The sequence below is a fragment of the Sinohyriopsis cumingii genome, chromosome 12, assembly GCF_028554795.1.
Source record: "Sinohyriopsis cumingii isolate HCF-2022 chromosome 12, ASM2855479v2, whole genome shotgun sequence".
Lineage (NCBI taxonomy): Eukaryota > Metazoa > Mollusca > Bivalvia > Unionida > Unionidae > Sinohyriopsis > Sinohyriopsis cumingii.
Window position 1 is genome coordinate 91,373,956 of NC_142972.1, and position 20,136 is coordinate 91,394,091.

Consider the following 20,136-nt stretch of genomic DNA (forward strand, 5'->3'; position numbering starts at 1 on the left):
TAAAAGGCTACAGGTAAGCTGAAGAGTTATGTCCCTTGTCACTGTACACAACACAACAATGGCTAGTGGAATATAGAAACCTGTGTGATTGTATGGATGCCATATTTCTCAAAGAATATGCTGTCAGTTCTTCGTTGAACTGATAATTTGGGCATTTTCTCTTTTGTATTGACAAATAAAAATATATGGGTCAGGAAAAAACCAACGAAAGATTTCATTATAATGTTTATTATTTTTTATTTTCTGTGACATTTCTAAAGTATGATAAGGTCATGATTTGTCGACATACTTAAAAACCTAAATTAAGAATTAATGACCTATAAAATAACTTTAGCTTGACATGCACATGTTATAAAAGTGACATTTGGATGGGCTCACATGACCGTTACCGTTATCAAATACTTTATGTAACCTTTCATTGGAAAAGGAAGATTGTTTTGGCTCACCATGAAATGTTCTATGTATAAACTATGGTAAACAAAAAGTAATTTTGTCTCGGATGTCAGGCTAGGTAAAATCTTGCGTCTTCTTGGCACAAAGAAATGTGTGCGCTTTCACAAAAGGATTTTCACATATCGAATAGAAATTTTTTTTAGTCAGTCAGCCCTTCATAATTCTATAATTGGCACTGGAGAGCCTAAGCGCCTATTGGCTCAGCTTGATGGAATTGTTTGTAATCAATCTGACACCCCATGACAGTATATATGCACATGAGATAATGAGATCAAAGAACAGTGAAAGACTGGGAGAGGAAATTCAGTCTTCAATACAAGTATACACACTACATCAGACAAAAACAACAATGCAACAAAACACTTTTAGTATTTACCAATTCAGCAAATGATTTTTTAATCAATGAACATTCGTACACTTTAAATGGTAGTGGGTTGATTCAAGCTATTCACTGTCTTCACAACAAAGATTTAAATGTGACAGAAATATTGCTGAATATGATGCGAAATGGACAAGTTAAACAACGGAATTTGTTTTGCAGTTTTCATGCCTATTTCTGAAACACTGACTAACATTTCTGACCACTGCCTTTGCCATTGTCAAAAGTATATATCATGTGCACAAGCTCAAAATGCACTCATCTCCTAATAGCACTTGCCAATATTTGCTGAAAGAGATGTATATTCTTACCTGTGAGAGGATCAATTAAATCTACATATTTCAGGTGTTTCTGAAGTGTACGCATCACATGCACAAATTATGTATATTCTAATATGGGTCGCTGAAACTTAGCCAGATGTTCCCCAACAGTTGTTTTCAAGCTGAACACTTGCATCGCAAGTTAAAGAATCAATCTTCAATACGTTCAAAATTTCAATCTTGCTTTAATTTTTCTTTGCTAATTTTGCTTCAGTTGAGGCCATCGATTCTTCTGTGTGATGATTAGTTTGCAGTTTAAGTGTTTGCTTTCTTGTTGCATAGTTTGTTTGCAATGACACATAGAGTGGGAGTTTTCTGCTCATGGTGTGTTCCATGGCAATAGCCAGTCTGTGTGGTAGGCTTACCCCCAGTCTGTGGTATGTGGTTTTATGCAGTGTCTGTACAGGAATGCCCATGTGTTTTAGCATATTAACTTCATAAAACTGTTTTTGAGTTTCTAGTAAAACAGATTTATTGACATATATTATAGTTCATTAACTCTCTTATATAAAGGGCTTGAAGAAGGAGGTTCAATGTTGAGGCAGGATAAAATACATCTCGGGTCAAACACTTCAACTGAAGCAAGAAAGGGTCAATATCTTGTTTTAGTTTCCTGTAATTTGACCTCTATTTCTCTTCTCTTGACCTTTTTCTGGTAATGCTGCCAATTCTGCTTTCTGAAGAATGCATCTGGCACATTTCACTTTTAGAAAAGCACACAGTCCTTGTGTTTTGCCTATATCTTTTTATGGACGGTATATTCTACAATTTCCAACTCTTTCATGCATTTTGTGTAATGCTTCCAATATAATAGTTACTTTTGATATGTTTATAATCACATTTCCTCTTGTATCATTAACACCATTTGCCTCAAAGAACATCTCTTCATTCTTCCTCTTCTTTTCAGGGCGAAGCTTGGATGGCCTTGATTTGGGCCACAGGAAGATAGTGATTCTTCATATACATCAAATCTTGTGCGCTTTATTAATGGAGCTGTAGAGCCAGATTGCAATCTGGATCTTGGTTGGTCACTCTTGGATACCTGTACACTTTTCTTAAGTCTTCCTGCATCCATGTTTTCTTTTGTGGGCTGATGTAGGTTGATGTAGTAGTGAAAATGTCATGGCTACCAAATGTTCCTGGTTGTGATGGATCTTCAACAGGATGTGAAATCATAGGAAGAAGCTTGAAATTGTTAAGAAGCAGCCTCTGCTCCCCTTCCACCACTTTTTAATTATGTTTTAGAAAAAGCGATGAGGTTTTTATTAATTTGACCACACACACACACACACATACAATATGCTGTAATAAAGTTACATCAAGAACTCACTTTTATAAATGCAATGCTATATAATTTTTGCACTATTATTTCAAATTGTAAAGATTTATTCCTTCTCTCTTGATTTAACTGTTGTTGTTGTAGGGTTTACGTCATTTGTCAGCACAAGATAGCCTATACATTGCAGCAAGTATAAATGGCGGAGGAAGAACCTGGAAAACCCCCAGTAAGAAGCATTAACCCATGAGAAGCTACTGGCAAGCTTTCTCACATACCCACATTGGCCGAATCCAAGACTCAAACCCATGCAGACAGAGGGGAGATGGCAGTGATCCATAACGGTGAGCGCTTTAGACCACTTGGCCACTCGGGGCCCATGACTTGACTGTAAACATGAACAACGAATAGTAAACAACTCAGGAAATGCTCAGAATATATTATTTGATGTTTGAATTGAAAAATAAACATTGTACTTCATAGTCGTTTAGTCTTGCATGTCATTGTTTCACATTAAACTACATTCTTGATGTCATGAAGTTATCTTTCAAACTAGTTCAGAGGGGTAGGGTAAATTGACTATAAGTCAATTCTGGAATTAAATACCCTGTATAATATCTCAAAATGAGTGCAACTGACAATTGGATAAAACACCTTTTCCCACAAGTTGACAATGCATCTTGAGTGATTCTTTAAGGTGGCGCTCAACAGTTTTGTACTTTGAATAAGGTTATATTTGTAAAGACAAAGAATTTACCAGGATTTCCTCACTTTTTATATTAGCTAATAGAAAAAAACTTGTATTTGTTAGGTATTGTGAACTTTTAATTCCCTTTATTTTGCTTTAAAATGTGTGTAATTTTTGGTTCTTGAGTACACAGTCTGGGCTTACTTCAGATGTTCTACTGAAAAAAAAATGATAGCTGAACATGGTTAATTCCACTTCCTAGATTTCAGAGGTAAATTGTAAAAAAAAAAGCATAGAGGTATGCCAACATATTCTCTCCACAGTGTATGTTGCAAAATTCAAACAGCTTCACCCTACACCTATCACTCCCTCATACATAGTATCTACTGAGCACACACCTATTTTTTTAAGAGTTACTGCCCTTTGTCATCATTACAAACTACTTTAGTCACAGAATTTTTGTAAGAGCTATTGTCCTTCAAGTCCTGTCCCTGAAGGTCAAGATGAACTCTTGGGCGAATGTCAGTTGCATGTATAAATTTGTCTTTACAGGCTTGATATATCTATATGGTGGCATCTCCAGTTTTTCTGTTATGACAGTTACATACATGTAAACTACAATTTTTAAACATACATTGTACCCAGGGAAGACAGTTTTTAAAAAATATATGCCAAGGTACCTTGATTTCACAGAGTTCATATTAAAATGATCAGAAAATTTTAAATTGCATCCATGGGTGGGTACCCCACCTTAAAAGTGCCTTCCCTGGGTCTCATGTATGTTTTACTGGAACAACCCTAAGACAGTCATATTTTGTCATATTACACTGATTATTTTAAGCTGTCAATAATTTTAGCATACACAGTACTGAATTTCTCATATGAAAGAATCATTTCAAACAGTTTATGTCAATACCACTGTATCTGAATGCCTTTTCCATGGTCCTGTAATAACCAGCTTAGGTAAATTTTGACTCCACTATCGCATGATTCCCAGGGTTCTGTACCTGCTTAGGTTGCTTTAGTCTATACTGTCTCATGGTTTTCCAGCATTAATGTAGCATATCAACTGGGTGTTTCATATGAATTTGCCCTACTGTGGACACAGAACACCCAACACTAAATCGTGTCTTCTTGTTGTTCGCAAGATACTCCATCTCCTGTAAAAGGTCATAAAACATGAAATCTGAGTTGAGAAAGGAAGATATTTCAAAGATCCAGTGTTTTTACACTCCATATCCAAACACACACACACAAACTCTCTCTCGCTATATATATATATATATATATATATATATATATATATATATATATATAATGTGTGTGTGTTACATTTACTTTGTACATGTATTGTAATATTAACCAGTTTATTATTACTTTTGCTGCACATGCAATGTTACAACACAATGTTCCTGATTACTGCTATAAATCTATGCCCCTGGGTGCACCATAAATTGCCCAGCTCAAAGATGGAACTATTAGCCTTGGGTGCATCATGAATTGCCCAGATCAAAGACAGAACTATTAGCCCTGGGTGCATCATGAATTGCCCAGGTCACAATTGGAACTATTATCTCTTGGTGCATCATGAATTGCCCAGCTCAAAACTGGACCTATTATCTTTGGGTGCATCATGAACTGCCCAGCTCAAAGATGGCACTATTATCCTTGGGTGCATTATGAATTGCCCAGCTCACAGATGGAACTTTTAGCCCTGTGTGCATCATGAATTGCCCAGTTCACAGATGGAACTATTAGCTCTGGATGCATCATGAATTGCCCATCTCACAGATGGAACTATTAGTTATGAGTGCATTATTATTAGCCCTGATTGCAAATACAGCTATTAGTTCTGGGTGCATTGCAAAATACCAAAGCTTACACCTGAAAATCTAACTCAAATAAGTTTTTGGTTGAAATTCAGCAATACTTGTAAGCCTTTATTTCTATTAGGAAATCAGTGGCCATATCTCCTGTAAATGATGTAGTGAAATGCTGGAAATGAAAATGTTTCAGTTCTCATCAGCACATATACGTGAATGCTAAAATTTAGGATGATGGTCAATCTGGGAACTTATCTCCTGTAAATGACATTTGGGAAAGCAGGAAACTGACTCGTACTTGTGCAAGGTCTCTTTGAAGTTAATGGGCATGTCAGGAAGGGCTGACATCCAATAATCATTGTTAAAATCATTCTATACCAACCTTCAAGAGATTGTGCACTCTGGGGAATTAGATCCTGTACATAACTGGAGAATGTTAAAAAGCAAGTTATAATTATAACTAATCCATAGAAAGCTGTAGCCATAATCTTTTACTAAGTTGACAATGCTTGGTAACATCTTTTTGAATATCAAAAGTTAAGCGTAAGATCCATCAGGTGTCACAGCCTCTAAACTGTTATGGAATTGGTGAAATTAATGTTACTTCTGTATCATGTATGCATACATACCAAATAAAAGTGAGATCCAACAATCACTGTTTAATTTTAAGAATTCCTTCTGACACACATATTTATTAATGCGTCCATATCTAACAATAATAGTCATTACTGAGGCCATGTGAGACATTTCTATTTATTAATAAGGCCATATGAGACACTCCTATTTATTTCTATGGTCATATATGACACTCTTATTCATTACTGGTTATTTAACATCATTCATGATCTGGAACGTCATTACTTTTATCTCCTTACATTTCCGCTGACTGTTTTGGTCATCTGTTTCTAGTATGAATGAAGACATTGAAATACCTCTAAAAATATAATAGTAAGAGGGGAACATTTTCGGAATTAAACGGATTACTGGATCCCTGGTGTCTTGTATAAGTTTGCTCCTCTGCTTTCTAAATACTTTCTCATTGCCAGTAAAGTGTTATCCCTTAACATCAAAGTTTATGGCTATCTTTTCCATAGATGTCTTTCAAAACCAAGTATGGAGAACCTATAACATGAGTGGATAATGTGATTGCCTTTGTTCGTAAACCTTCATCATCGACCATAGAAACTGACACTTATACAATCATGAGACGGTAAAAAAAAATGCATAACAATTCTTATTGCTTACCAGTATCTACTTCATCTGTTCATTGTCTCTCCTGGAATAGAGAAAGAATATATTAAGAAAAACCTCAAATGGATATATCAACTTTTAAATCTGCCCTTGGTAAATATTACTGAATTAGTTGTATGCATTAAAGATTCAGTGGGTTTATGTACATATTCAGTAGGTTTCATATAAATTCAATAGACTGTGTACAGAATGCCTTCAATAGGCTTTGTATGTTAGGTTTGTACATATCAAGTATTGCTTTTGTACAGATGCAGTAGGCATTTTTACTGACTTAGTAGACTTTGTACTGTTCCAGTACTCCTCCAAAAGTCTTTGTACAGATTCAGTAGCCTGTGTACAGTTCCAGTACTCCCTCAAAAGTCTTTGTACAGATTCAGTAGGCTGCAAGTAAATGTTACATAAAGCAGTAACAGAATTTACCTTTCTCTGTTGCATTTATTGCAGAAGATATATGATTCTGTCATACGGATTACAAAGCAAGATAATTCTAGCAAGATATTAATAGATGTTCATGTCATTATTGATGATGCATAATAAGCTGGGAAAAAAGACAATATACAGCAGTTTGTTTTAAATATACAAGATTAAAAGCAGGAGTCCCAGGAAGGGGTTGATACTCTTTTGATAAAAAAAGGAATTTCCAGGAATTCAAGATAAGACCATTTGTTTTACTTTTGAGTATTGCAACCATACCTGACATTCTTGAGTGGTAAGATTATCAAATTGGCTGCAGTGACGGCCATATTGGATGCAAAATCAGCATAATTTTCATTTATAATCAAGCAGGCCATATATCAGAAGTCTTATTTACGAAGAAAACCCATTTTGAAATAGCCATCCATTCAGTAATGGTAAAAGGATTTTCATGATTGCCACCATAGCAATCAGACTGACTGTAAGAATTTCTATTCGTGAAAACCAGATGAGAGGCCAAGACAAGATTTTTTTTTTATCTGACCACCATGATGCCATTTTGGGTATCAGATGATCATATTTAAGTTTATATATATGAAAGAGGATTCGTGGTGAAGGCTCATATTTAATGATTGTATACAGACAAAATGTGAGTTAACTTTGGCAAATCAGATCTGAGATTACGATCTCTTGCCTTTTTGTGAGTGTTAAATTTTATATCGATATACAGCAAGTCATAGTAAAACTTGTTAAAGTAGATAAATTCAGCATAATTCTGAAACATATAACTTGGCTTGCTTTGGCATCTATTCTTTTACTGTGAGATAAGCTGTTTAGCAGGTAGCCTAATACTGTAATAGTACAGCGAGCACAACCATTATATTTTCAAAGGGAAGCAAGACGTATCTTTCATGCCCATCCATTTAATTCACAATATGGACATGTTTATCCAGTATTATCTTCATTTAGGTCAGATGTATTACTAAGCCGCCTCTGATGATTGGATATGAGCACTAATATTCTATTGTATGAAAGCTGATCATAGATAGTATTCAGTGTTTCCCTATACGCACATTTGTGCGTCAGGGACGCATGCTGGAGAAAATTGATGCACACATTTTGTTGCCGTGCATTTTTTTTATGCATAGGATTCACATAATGCGATCATGATTTATTTAATATCCAGTGCTTTGGATGAGGGATGGCAACGTGTATACTTTGAGCATAGGCATAGTCTGGTTCCCTGCTTCGTATGCTCCCTGCATTGCACTCCACTATTCATATAGTGGAGTGCAACGCAGGGAGCATACGAAACTGGGAACCAGACTAGCATAGGCAGTGTTATGACAGAGTAGCTTCCCCTAATCGTGCGAGCCATCACATGATTTCCATCGAGCTCAGCAAGATGTCATCTTGATGTTTAACCTCAATGCTTGTTGCACTAGAAAGTGATCACCAGATTAAAAAGGCATGCACTAAGAATCATTAGCGAAGAAAGTGAAAGAAGCAGAACACAACGAGTAACTGTGGATCTAACTTTAATGAAAAACGGAGAAAATAATTCATTTGGAATGTGGCACATCCATTAGGATTACCCGTGTGACTTCTGATCATGTGATTGCGAAGACTGCAAAAGTGAATAATTGTTTCGTGACAGGGTATAAGAATTTTAAAAAATCTGCCCTTGTTTGCCACAAGATATCTGGAGAACACATTATCACCCAAGACATTCTTTCACAACAAAGAAATCAGTAAACTTGCTGAGACAAATGTGTTATTTGGATTACAAAGTCAGGAGGTCATTGCAGATTTTGTTGGCTTTTAACTTGCTGCAATAAAAGAAAGATCTTAAAGTTCAAGTGTAACTTATTAGGAAGAAGATTAATCATTAGACCTTTTGATTTTTGGATAAATGTGTTCTAGACGAAGTACAATGAAACTGACAATAGTACACATTTTATGACAGGCAGTAAATTAATTGCCATTTGGTTACAAAGATTTATCTGGCTTTTTGTATTGGTTTATATGTAATGTGTTGATCTATAATATTGCTTCAAAAAGATTATAAGGAGACTGTTAAAAGTATGACCTTAAACTAAAAGAAAAGTGAACTAATAAAATTATTCTTTGATTGGACAATGCATTTGTTTGTTAATTGTTCATATTGGCTTATTTGTATTTTTAAAGAGAGAGAGAGAGAGAGAGTATGTTGTGCAAGTTGCAATATCCTATTTCAAGCTGAAAGAGTAAGGGTGAGATGAAAAATTGTCAGTACACGTTTGACCCCACCCCCATTTTTTTTTTACCCCCAGTTTTGACACCAAGTTTTTTTTAATCCTCAATTTTTCACCTCTGGATGATACAATGTTATGATAGTTTGTGTCACATATTGTACTCACTATCATATAATGAGAACTGGTTCTTCCTAATTACTGGTAGTACAGATAATATACTCTTCAGTATGGTAAAGCTGATTGAGAACTTCTCATGGTAAAAAATAAAACTTCTGACGTGTAATCTTGATTAGTTCAATGTTAATCACAGAGACAGTAATACAAAATGCAGCATAAACAATATTTCAGAAAAATGGATTTTTGTCTGTTTTGTTGTTGAAATATATCAATTTGGTTTCACAAAGATTCAGCAGATGTGATTAATATCTGTGGTTGCAAAATTCAAGCTTTGCAGCTTCCTGAGGACCCACCACCACCAAGTTTGTTACTATGTTTTTTAAACAATGGATATCTGTTGCATGTTTCTAATGATTTCTTACTATTTTGTTTTTTTCATTTGATCCATGAGATTTGTAAAATGTTTTGGTTTTAAAATTTGTAATGGCCTCATATGCTAATCTTTGACTTGACAATTTTCTTTCATGTTATTTTTATTTCAAATAATTAAGCTGTGCACAGATAAGAAATTTCCTTTTTTCATGATCTTATAGAAAACAAAATGGCAACCAGATTATTTTATATCCAATATCTCCCAGTTTTCCAACCTGGTAGATTAAGAAGTCACACCACTGTTACGAAGCCAATCAGACAAATTTTGACAGATCAAATGTTAAGAAATAGTCATACCATGATTGATTAAAACTAAATCAGAGAAGAACTAGAAATAAGTGTTCCACCTCATCTGTATGAGCCACCCAAATCAAATTTTGATACAGAATGTTCTAAAATATGGTCTTATTAAATTTAATTTAAACTGACTCAAATGTTGTAAAGAAGAATTCAAAAATAGGTTTTCAATACCGCTGATAAGGAATCCACACTCTTAACACAATTTTTGTTGAGCAAGACCTGATGAATATTTGTAAATTTTTTAAAATCAAAATTGACTCATATGTTCTATATAAGTTGAAAATAAGTTTTCTGCACGGTTGCTATGGGAACCATATCACTGGTATGGTTTGGATACAATAGAGAAAAAACCATGCCAAAAACAAATTGAGGCATCTCTCCTATTAAGCTGGATCAGTCATTTAAGAAAAGAATCTGGACATAGATTTTTCACACATATGCTAAAGAAGCCACACTATTGCTGGGGCAACCATCCAGGAAACAACTTGATACAACATCCCCAAACCAAACTCACAACTGAAAAGGTGCAATGTCAAATTCTGTCAGATCAGTCTGGGTTGGTTACCATGGAGTATCCTTTGGCAAGTCACTTTTTTAAACTGCCTTAGTAATATTTAACCTAACACCAGCAATAAACCATACTACCAAACAAATCTACAAAATTTCATTTTAAAAAGTGGTTCAGCTGCCCTGATGAGGTTGAAATAGTTTTTCCGTATGGAAGCTACATCGTTTCCAAGGAAACACTCCCATAGACACTTTTGATAAAGCATGTCTGAAGAAAAAATCCTACTAAGTTTGATCGAAATTAACTCTGCCATTGCAATGATGTGGATAAGTGGTTTTATAACTGGCTGCATAGCATTTCATGAGTGAGTTGGAGATGATATATAAGGCAATGACTGTTGTGCAGAGAGACGGAGGGGCAGTTCATACCCACCTCCACACTTCCTACATCTTACTAGTGAACAGCAGAGGCAACCTGGAAGAAGTGTTTCGCAGGGTCTGGAAGGGATATGCATTGCCGGCCTTGTCTGCAAGCCTGAAAATTGGCAGAGATGCCAATTCCAATAATGAAGACATAACCACTATATTAGGAACTAGCTTTGAAGCAGTGCACTGAAAGTCTTTATCCACCATATAGAAGCAGGCAAAGACAGATTGACCACAGCATATTTCTTGTCCAATGCTGGAAGGTCTGTGAAGAAGATGCAAGAATGAGTCTTATATCAGGAAGATGGCAAAGGACAGAAGTAGTCGACTCTCATGAATAAAGGTTTTGAATTGCCAATGTTATTGATCTTGGCATCAGACTTGAAGCATTTTCCTAGATATTTCCCCAAGTAAGGGAAGGGAGTGGAAGACGAAAAGATATTGCTGACTTCTTCAGTGTCAAAAATGACTGACTGAGGCCTCGTCCCTGTGTGCCGGTGTAGAAGAGGGCCTAAGTCCAAGCTTTTATTTTCAGGCTGGATTAAAATTAACAAGATACAGCATTCATCTGTGGAATATAAATTAGGGACAGAGAACAAAATATACACATATTTGAAGACAGTGATGAATGAAGTATATAAAACAAGTTTGACAACAACAACATCTACATAAATAATGACATTCGTTTCATGGTAGTTGTTCAAAAAACCAAGTTTAAAAGGTAACCCTATGTAAAGAAGTCACCTGTGTATAAAGCTAGTTTTGTCTTTTTCCATGGGTGGCTGCTATTGAAAGGTTTGATGATACAGGTGAGAAAATGTTTTTTGAAAGAAAAAAAAATAGTAATCTGAATGAGAGCAGAAAACACATACACACAACTGATCAAGTAATCCTTTTTAGAAATTTATGCTGTAATCATTTCCAAAAGAGATTAATAATGTACATGTATGTTTTGATCATTTTAAGTTATGTGAATGATTGTGCATGATTTTGTTATGAGTGACCATTGATTAAGAGGTTTCTCACCTCTTCTGATCACACTGCCTAAGAGGATGAGGTCCATTAATTGGTAGAATAGTCCGTCCATACAATGGTCATGACTATCTCAGATCTGCAAACCCTAACAAGATCGTATCATAAGGCAACTGATTTTTTTCCATATGTCTGACCAGTTTTCCATAAGGTGTAACAAAATATCATGTACTGCTATTGTCAAGTTGGAAAACATTTAAAAGGTTCGGTATCCAAACCAATGGGACTCGCATCGTTGCTTACAATTTACCTGTCATACATGAACTAATATCATAAATACACATGTATGACTGATAGTAAATTTGTAAGCAATGATACAAGCCGATGTATGCCAAACTGATGCATCGACTGTAAACATTATGTTCATCTGAAAAGTGTGTAATGTACACATATACCTTTAGTTCCAAACCCTGTGCAGCTCAATGGCTTGTTGCTATGTCAACGTGACATAATTCTTGGAATAGTTTATCTTCATTTCACATGATAGCTATCATATTTCCCACCACATGACATACTCAAATCGACATGTGATGTCCAATAAATGTCCCTCCCTGCTTTTATTCAGAACAATCTAAATATTCCTTTTCATTCTTCTGTACTGATTATTAAAACTATTTTATGAGGCTTATTTATTTTCACTTGTCTTTAACACGTATCAGAAGCTAGACTTATTTTTAAAAAAATCTATATATAAAACTAATGTGAAACCTAGATCAAAATAAAACATGGACAAGCCAGTTATCTGGATTTTACTGCAACAATAATATTTCCATAGTTTTTTTCTTGTATTTGACAAGTCCATATTTTAAAGGCCACCTCTGTATGACTTAAGGCAAAATTGTAAGGGTTGGCAGGTCTGTTATCTACGTGTATATGGATCACTAATGGGCTAATAATTAAAACACAGTATAGATCTGGATAGGCCGTTGATCAATCAGGTGAGTATACCAATTCATAACAAGTAGTATGTAGTAATTATTTTCATATATTTGTAGGAAAACATAATTCTGTGGTGTAATTAGGACAACTGTTGGCAAATCTGCCATGCTGAGGTTGATTCAAGCAACAGTCACCGCCATAATGATTTGTGAACAGATATGACAAAACACCAAATTTACAGCAGCAGATTTCAGCAAAAGCATTGTGAACGATATTTATGACCATCCTATGTTTAATAGTTGTCTAAATAAAAAATAACTAATTTTTGTGTGCAGAAACTACTTTTCCCCTTCGCATCATGGTAACCAGTAATGATGACATATTAGCTTTTGATCCTAAATATGTGATGTGGAAATATTATGTGGAAACTAGTCTACTTTGTTAGTTATTTAGTGACCTTGACCTTTACCTTTTGATAAAAAAAATCAATTTGATTCTTTCTTATCGCAAGTGCAAGCCATCCAGAAAATTGTGCAAAGGTACTGGTAGACAGTGCAAAACTAAACTTATTGTGCAGAAACAAGAACGTTAACCGATGTATATTAAAATATACGATCTGCCTTTCGGCGGGCATATTATAATTTATTCTAATACCTCAAACTTGCTCTTTGGGGCTGCAATGTGTTCTGATAGCTGCTTTTTGTTGTTCCCTGTAACTAAGGAAACAGGTTATTTACTGTCTCCACTTGTGAAACTCTCTATGGGAAGGGTAGAAATGGCAGCACCAGGCTTCTCTTTTGGCGCTGAACTGTGACAATAAAGAATTAAATGATTTATTGAGCTTTTCTTATTTCACATTATTTGCATAACAAATTCTCACTTAAGCATTGGTTACTCATGATAAAGTATCCAAGCACAATGAAGTTCCATATATAACACAGGTACAAAGTAATGGATCAAATTGTTTTAGGTACATTCTTTTGCAAAAGTACGTCGGTATCAGAAAAAGATCAATATCTGGATGGACATACTGATACACAAGATTAAATAATAAGAAGATCCAACTTTTGAGAGCATATAAAAAAGATTTAAAAATGTGTCGCTAATCTTCTCCCATGCCAACCAACCATTCTTAAAGAGAATGCCTCTGTATTACTCAGTTGTATAAATTTTTATGACGCTGAAGAAAGAATGAAATGACTATATTCTGATGACTGTTTTCATATAATCTTGAAGATACAACATTCACGATTTTCATAAACTTTTTTAAAAAACTGTATCGACACCAGGTCTGGGACAGGAAGCATTAAGCTCTGGACTTCATATTCCCTAAGTTGCCATGCATTTTTTCTTCAACAATCTTTACACCATATGCATAAATCTAATCATATTTCATTAGTGTCAAATTTTCATCCGATGGGAATGTTTTCTCATTTTTCTACCCAGGGGAATGTAATCTTCCATGATTTCATTCCCTCTCTCAATCTCTTTATTGTTCTATTTTCTTTATGAAAACAAGATATGTCTACTAATTTTATCACCCTTGCTCATGAATGGGAATGTCAGTCATAATCAGTAGTACAAAGACTGTTGTTGGTGACTTACCTATGTTAACTGGGATTGTCAGTCATTACTAATTTATATCAGTTTGTCACACGAGAATCATGCCCGTTAGCAGCCTTGTGCAGGTACACAAGTAATCATGTAAAGTTACCTTTGGAGAAGTACACATGCTAATCACTTGAAAGTATATCTATACATGACATATAAATATGTTGATTCTATGACAATTTAGATGATTATCATAAGAGCTCTCCCCCCATCCCCAGCAGGTTTTAAAATCTTGGCACAATCTTTCTAAATTCGGCATTTGAAAACGCAGCTGTTCTGAAGACCGCATGAAGATTATGATGGCTTATCAATGAACTGTGTCAAATCACACTCACGCAAGTAATTAGTCTTTTAATTAACTGATGTTAATCTCTTTGTCTGCTAAGATCTAAATTATTTGCCGCAAAATAAAAGTTGTCCATGTCCGTACCAGTGTAAAAAGCTCTGTTGTCTGTGACTGTTGTCCATGTTAACTTGGAATGTCAGTCATTAGCAGTGTAAAAAGACCTTTTGATGGCAATTTATCTATAACTGGGATTGTCAGTCATTAGTGCTGTAATAAGCTCTGTTGCCTGTGACTGTTATATATGTTAACTGGGATTATCAATCATGAGCAGTTTAAAAGGTTATGTTGTCTGTGACTGTTGTCTGTGTTGACTGGGATTGTCACAGTCACAATTAGTCTAACAGGCTCCGTTGTCTATAAACGTTGTTAATGTTAACTGGGATTATCAGTCATTATCAGTCTAAAAGGCTATGTTGTTTGTGACCATTGTCCATGCTAATTGTTAAATGGGATTGTCAAATTCATCAGTAGTGTAAAAGGATTTGTAAACTGTGACTGATGTCCATGTTGACTTGGATTGTCAGTCATTATCAGTGTAAAATATTATGTTGTTTGTGTTAACTGGGATTATTGGTCATTAGCAGAGTAAAAGACTACTGTCCTTGCTAACTGTGATTGTTACAATCATCAGAGGTGTAAAATGCTCTGTTGTCTTAGTTGTATGTGCTACAGTAACTAGGGTTGTCAGTTATTAGCAGTGTACTTTAACTGTGATTGTCACATTTATGTGCATTGCCGATGTGGATTATTAGGCTAACTTATTAAAACTCCTAACACATTCACTTTACTATAAGTGACCACGAAGACTAATACGCTATTTAACTCTCACTCAATTATAACCATTATTCTGGTACATGTTACTGGTACATGGTACTGGTACATGTTACTGGTATATGGTACTGGTACATGTTACTGGTACATGGTACTAGTATATGGTACTGGTACATGTTACTGGTACATGGTACTAGTATATGGTACTGGTATATGGTACTGGTATTTACTACATACCCATTTAATGTTACATGGTTGCTTTGGCATTAACTGAGCTGTTCAGTTTGTATATCCATACCTCACACATTCAAACTCCTTAAGTGTCTTCCTTAATGTCCGAACATATATGCTGTCAATTGAACTTTCATAAACCCAAATTCATTTTGTTAATACAGTAATGCTAAAACTATGTATAAATTGTAATAAACACAAGCTCGCAATTATATTTTGCTCTTAGTCAGAGCAAAAACCTTGTTTGATATAATTTATAAATATATCTCAGCCTGATGGCTTCATTGTATCCACATGCCATATCAAGCTCGTTCTTTATGCTGACTTAGAACTATATATATATATATATATATATATATATATATTGCCTGATGCAAGGGACAGAATATCAGCCAATGTCAAACAGACTAGACCTTTTGATACATCTTAAGCAAATTAAACTGCCAGTACTCACCTCTTCCCCAAACCAAACTTTATGAGAGACACCCGTGTATGACTCTTGACATGGGAATGACAAACTACTTTTTCTTTCTCCTGGATAATTGTTAATGGAATCAGGCCCTCAAGACTACCTGCATCTGAATCAGGACACTGTATGTACAACTCAAACTCGAGAGTCTTTCCCAGGATTCCAATTATCTTGCTCAGGTTGTCAAAGATGAATGTTCTGGCTTGACTGAATAGGTTTGAAGACTCACTTGTATCTGTGACTACCATTGTTGTGACTCTAGCAAATATGGCATATTCTCTGACGTACAGGGTCAGTCCATTATAATGGTCATGGTCAAAGACACAGCAGCCACAGCAGATCAGGTTTTCAGACTGCTGTCTTGTGATGGCTTAGTGTGTCAAGCATGCACCAATAAGCCTGTGGAAAAAAGGTGGTGGTAGAAACTTCCCTGTACACATGAAGCAAAGCACTGATGTACCTTCCAATTCAGGGTCTGATTCTGGACAGATAATTGTTTCAGGTGTTGTCTGACGAAACATGCAAGGGGCAAGGTAGTAATGGTCTTCCTGCAATGTAAGAAGAGTAGCAAATGTACCATAAAATACAACTTACAAGAATTATGATAGGTACAGGAATACCATTACAAGAATAATACATATGGAATACGTATACTTATCTAATGTACATCATAATGCAAACTAAAATCTATCAGGCAGTCTAGTTAAGCTTGCTGATGTTACATAGATCATATAAATTTGGCACTCTTTCTGAGTTTCCACCACTCTGTACTTACCATCATGCAACACTGAATGCATAACTTTATACACTACCAACAAATGACACTGTATATGTATATCTCACATGGCTTGCAAAATTAACAACCATCAAATGTCTTAAAATCTACCTTCTCCAAAATCCACATCCATCCATCCATCTGACTATGTGTACTCTACTCCTCAGCTATTAACTGAACCCTTTCTTCTTTATCATCATATCTATCCGCATGTACTATCTGATTATATATTTTCATAACGTCGCCAATCCCTTGACAAATAGCACTCGGAAAATTTGAGCACATGCTTATAGCACAGGATCAGGCAAGGATCTGATTTGTGTTTACTAGAAAATCCGCCTTCTCCAAAACTGCTATCCTTCCATCCATCCATCTATATGTGGTCTATTCTTCAGCTATCAAACGAAACCCTTTCTCATTTGATCTACATATTTATCCTCATGCACTATTTTGATATCTTCACCACTCCCCTGATAACTCATACCTGGATAATTTGAGCACATACGAATAACACAGGATTAGGCATGGATCTGATCTGCATTAACTAGAAAAAACCTCCAAAATGTGCCCTTATTTTGTCAAACGTGAAGAAAGTTGCAATCAAAATTGGCAAATGAAACCATGCATACTGCTCATTAAGTCTCTGAAAACGGTGTTTAGTACCCAGAAATTTGAATCAGCATCATGAAATTCTCAGCATTTAATACGTACTCGTATATGTTAAATTTTCTTTCCAAACAACAATCCTAGTATGCAGTAAATAACATTCAATTAAATTTCAATCAACGAAAATAAAATAAAATACAAATAAATACCCATTAAATCTGTGTGTGTGTATGTGATTTGGACTTTTAATGTAGCTTTAACAACTTTTCAGTCATATCGCTACGATGTCTGCAATGTGGCAGTTTATAGTGCATGCAAATCCTACCTGCATAGTAGCTAGTGGTCATGGGCAGATTTCAGGTCAACTCACTGTTACAAATATTTGTTCTGGTAAGTAATATAATTAAGCTACCTTGAATCTGCTTACAAATATGATCCAAGATAGCAAGGCAAAATGAGTATCTGGTCAACAAACTCTTTGTTTGAAACATGGTTCATAATCAGACCTGCCAACCCCGACGAGTCCGTCTCAGTAGGGCAGTTGATTTTTTCCCTAAGTCTGACCAGTTTTCGGTAAAGTGTAACAAAATACCATAAACTGCTATTGAAAAGCTGGAAAACGTAATTAAAATTAAGGTATTAGAAACATGTAGGAATGACAAACATTATGTAGAACCAAAGTACACGTAGACTTTATTTACCACTAGTACAGTTGCACAAACTTTAGTTCCAAACCCTGTGCAGCTCAATGGCTTGTTACTATCTCTCAACTTGATGTAATTCTTGGAAATTCTTTTTCCATTTCACATGATGAAGGAATCATATCTCCCGCCAGGAGACTTACTCAAATCGGCAAGTGATGTCCAATAAACATAATTGTGTCCCTTCCAGCTTTTATTCAAAAGAATCTGAATATTCCTTTTTATTATTCTGTGTTGATTATTAACACTTTTTAAGAAGCTTATTTTCTCCGTTGTCTTAAACATGCAATGCTTGCTGGCCACCATTTAAAAAAAAAATATATAATCAACAGTTCGATCATGCACACAAAGTGTCTGAGGTGCTGCTGTAAGGTTAGTCTGCTTCCCTGACTAATTTCACTAATTCTAATATGAAACATGGATCCAAATCAAACATGGATGAACGAATTATCCGGATTTTTCGGCAATGATAACTTTTCTGTAGTTTCTGCTTTTATGCCGTAAGTCCGTATTTTAAAGGTATTTTTTGTAAGACTTACGGCAAAATCGTAAGGTTTGGCAGGTTTGCATAATGGAGAACTGAGTTACTGAGTCTGAAGTGAACGTACAATTCCTGAACTGGCACAAAGAGATTTCCTCCAGGCTGAGAAGATATTTCATTATTACTAGCAACGAAATCATGGCATCAATATTTAACAGAACAATAAAAGAAATCAAGTTTCAGCATTGACAACAGCTTTATGAACTATATTCCGCCTCCAGTCCATAATAAATCAGTTTCCACTTCCTGTCTTACCAAGTATAAATATTTACCTAGTACAGTTATAGTCTAGCAGATGACTAAGATCATTTAATCCCTTCAAACCTAATAAATTCCAAACCAAACTTTGTTCCATCAGTGAAAACGTTTGTAAGTTGGAAGAATAAAATCATCGGTGAGTGCAATGTAAAACAAATGACATTTTAAGTAGAGAGAAAGAGAGCAGCTGAAAGTACATGTCAATGTTGTTGTGGGATGACACCATTTTTCAGCACATTATAAATACATATACAGGGTGGTAAGTTTATCTGGTGGAGGAGGAACCTGGGAAGTACGACTGGCACCACTTTCATTTGGGACCAAGTAGATATCATATGAGGTCTGTTGGTGAAAACCCAATGTTTATGTATCTATTCATTATATAGGAGTATAGATACCAAAGTTTTAAAGATAGCGACCATGACGGTTGAGGTTTAGTCATTTTCATTGGAGACCAACTTGATACTGTAATAACTCTTCTAATCAAAGTATCATGTTAAAATTACTTTTAATTTAAGAGGATAAGTGAAAAAATGTTTTTACGATAGGTAATATTGGATCAACGCCATTTTAATTTAAGATCTGCAAAACATTATAAGAAGTCCCTTAGTCCCGGGCTAACATGAGCATTCATCCATATGAAGCGGTGATAAGAAGATTTTCTTTCTGACCAATGAGGCAGTGACAAAAGAAATCAAATTGGCAATGTCTTTACTTAGAACCAACTAAGCATCATAAGATGTCTTCTTATGGAAGCAGCATATCAAGATGAACTTCCATTCATTAGTAGGGATAACAAAGATTTTCAAGACAGCCACTGTAGCTGCCAAATTGGACCTCACATCAACACCATTTTCATTCAGAAAAAGTAAAAATTAAAATCAAAAGACGTCTTTTAGTAAATACCCCTGCTGATAATGACCATCGGACTGGAAGGAGTAGGGATAACATGATTTTTAATATGGTCACTTCATGGTAGCCATATTGGAAGCAGATTGACACCATTTTCGTTTCAGGCCAACTAGTCATTGTACAAAGTCTTTGGGGGAAAGACGAATGTCAATATGGCTTTCTGTTTAGGTGTATGTTCACAATAAGATTTTGAAGATGTCTGCCTTGAGAGCCATTTTGGATTTGGGATAGGCACTATTGTTATTTTGAGCCAGCTAGACATCATATGAAGTCTTTTATTGAAAAATCCATGTTGATATGTCCTCCAAGTACTTTAGGAGTATCAATAACAAACTTGTGCTAATTGAAGGATAGACGATGGATGACAAATGAAAGACCATCATA

At 35.3% G+C, this 20,136-nt stretch overlaps 1 protein-coding gene across 9 annotated transcripts in view; it reads right to left on the minus strand.

Annotated features, from left to right (window-relative positions):
- Window positions 1-310: 310 nt before the first annotated feature.
- LOC149786973 (uncharacterized) overlaps window positions 311-20,136 on the minus strand; it is a 51,701-nt gene continuing 31,875 nt past the window's right edge. For 5 of the 9 annotated variants that reach the window (XR_016425057.1, XR_016425051.1, XR_016425055.1 and 2 more), the window contains 4 exons: window positions 15,945-16,507; window positions 13,186-13,339; window positions 6,185-6,215; window positions 311-4,276 (listed from right to left, as the gene is read on the minus strand). Coding sequence is in view for 1 of the 9 variants with exons in the window: in XM_089977522.1 (XP_089833648.1) it covers window positions 6,191-6,215; window positions 15,945-16,207 (288 nt within the window). In the remaining 8 variants the exon portion in view is untranslated. Of the gene's footprint in view, window positions 4,277-6,184; window positions 6,216-10,183; window positions 11,189-13,185; window positions 13,340-15,944; window positions 16,508-20,136 lie in introns of those variants that run through there. The other 4 variants (XR_016425054.1, XR_016425052.1, XM_089977522.1 and 1 more) reach the window with 4 other exon arrangements.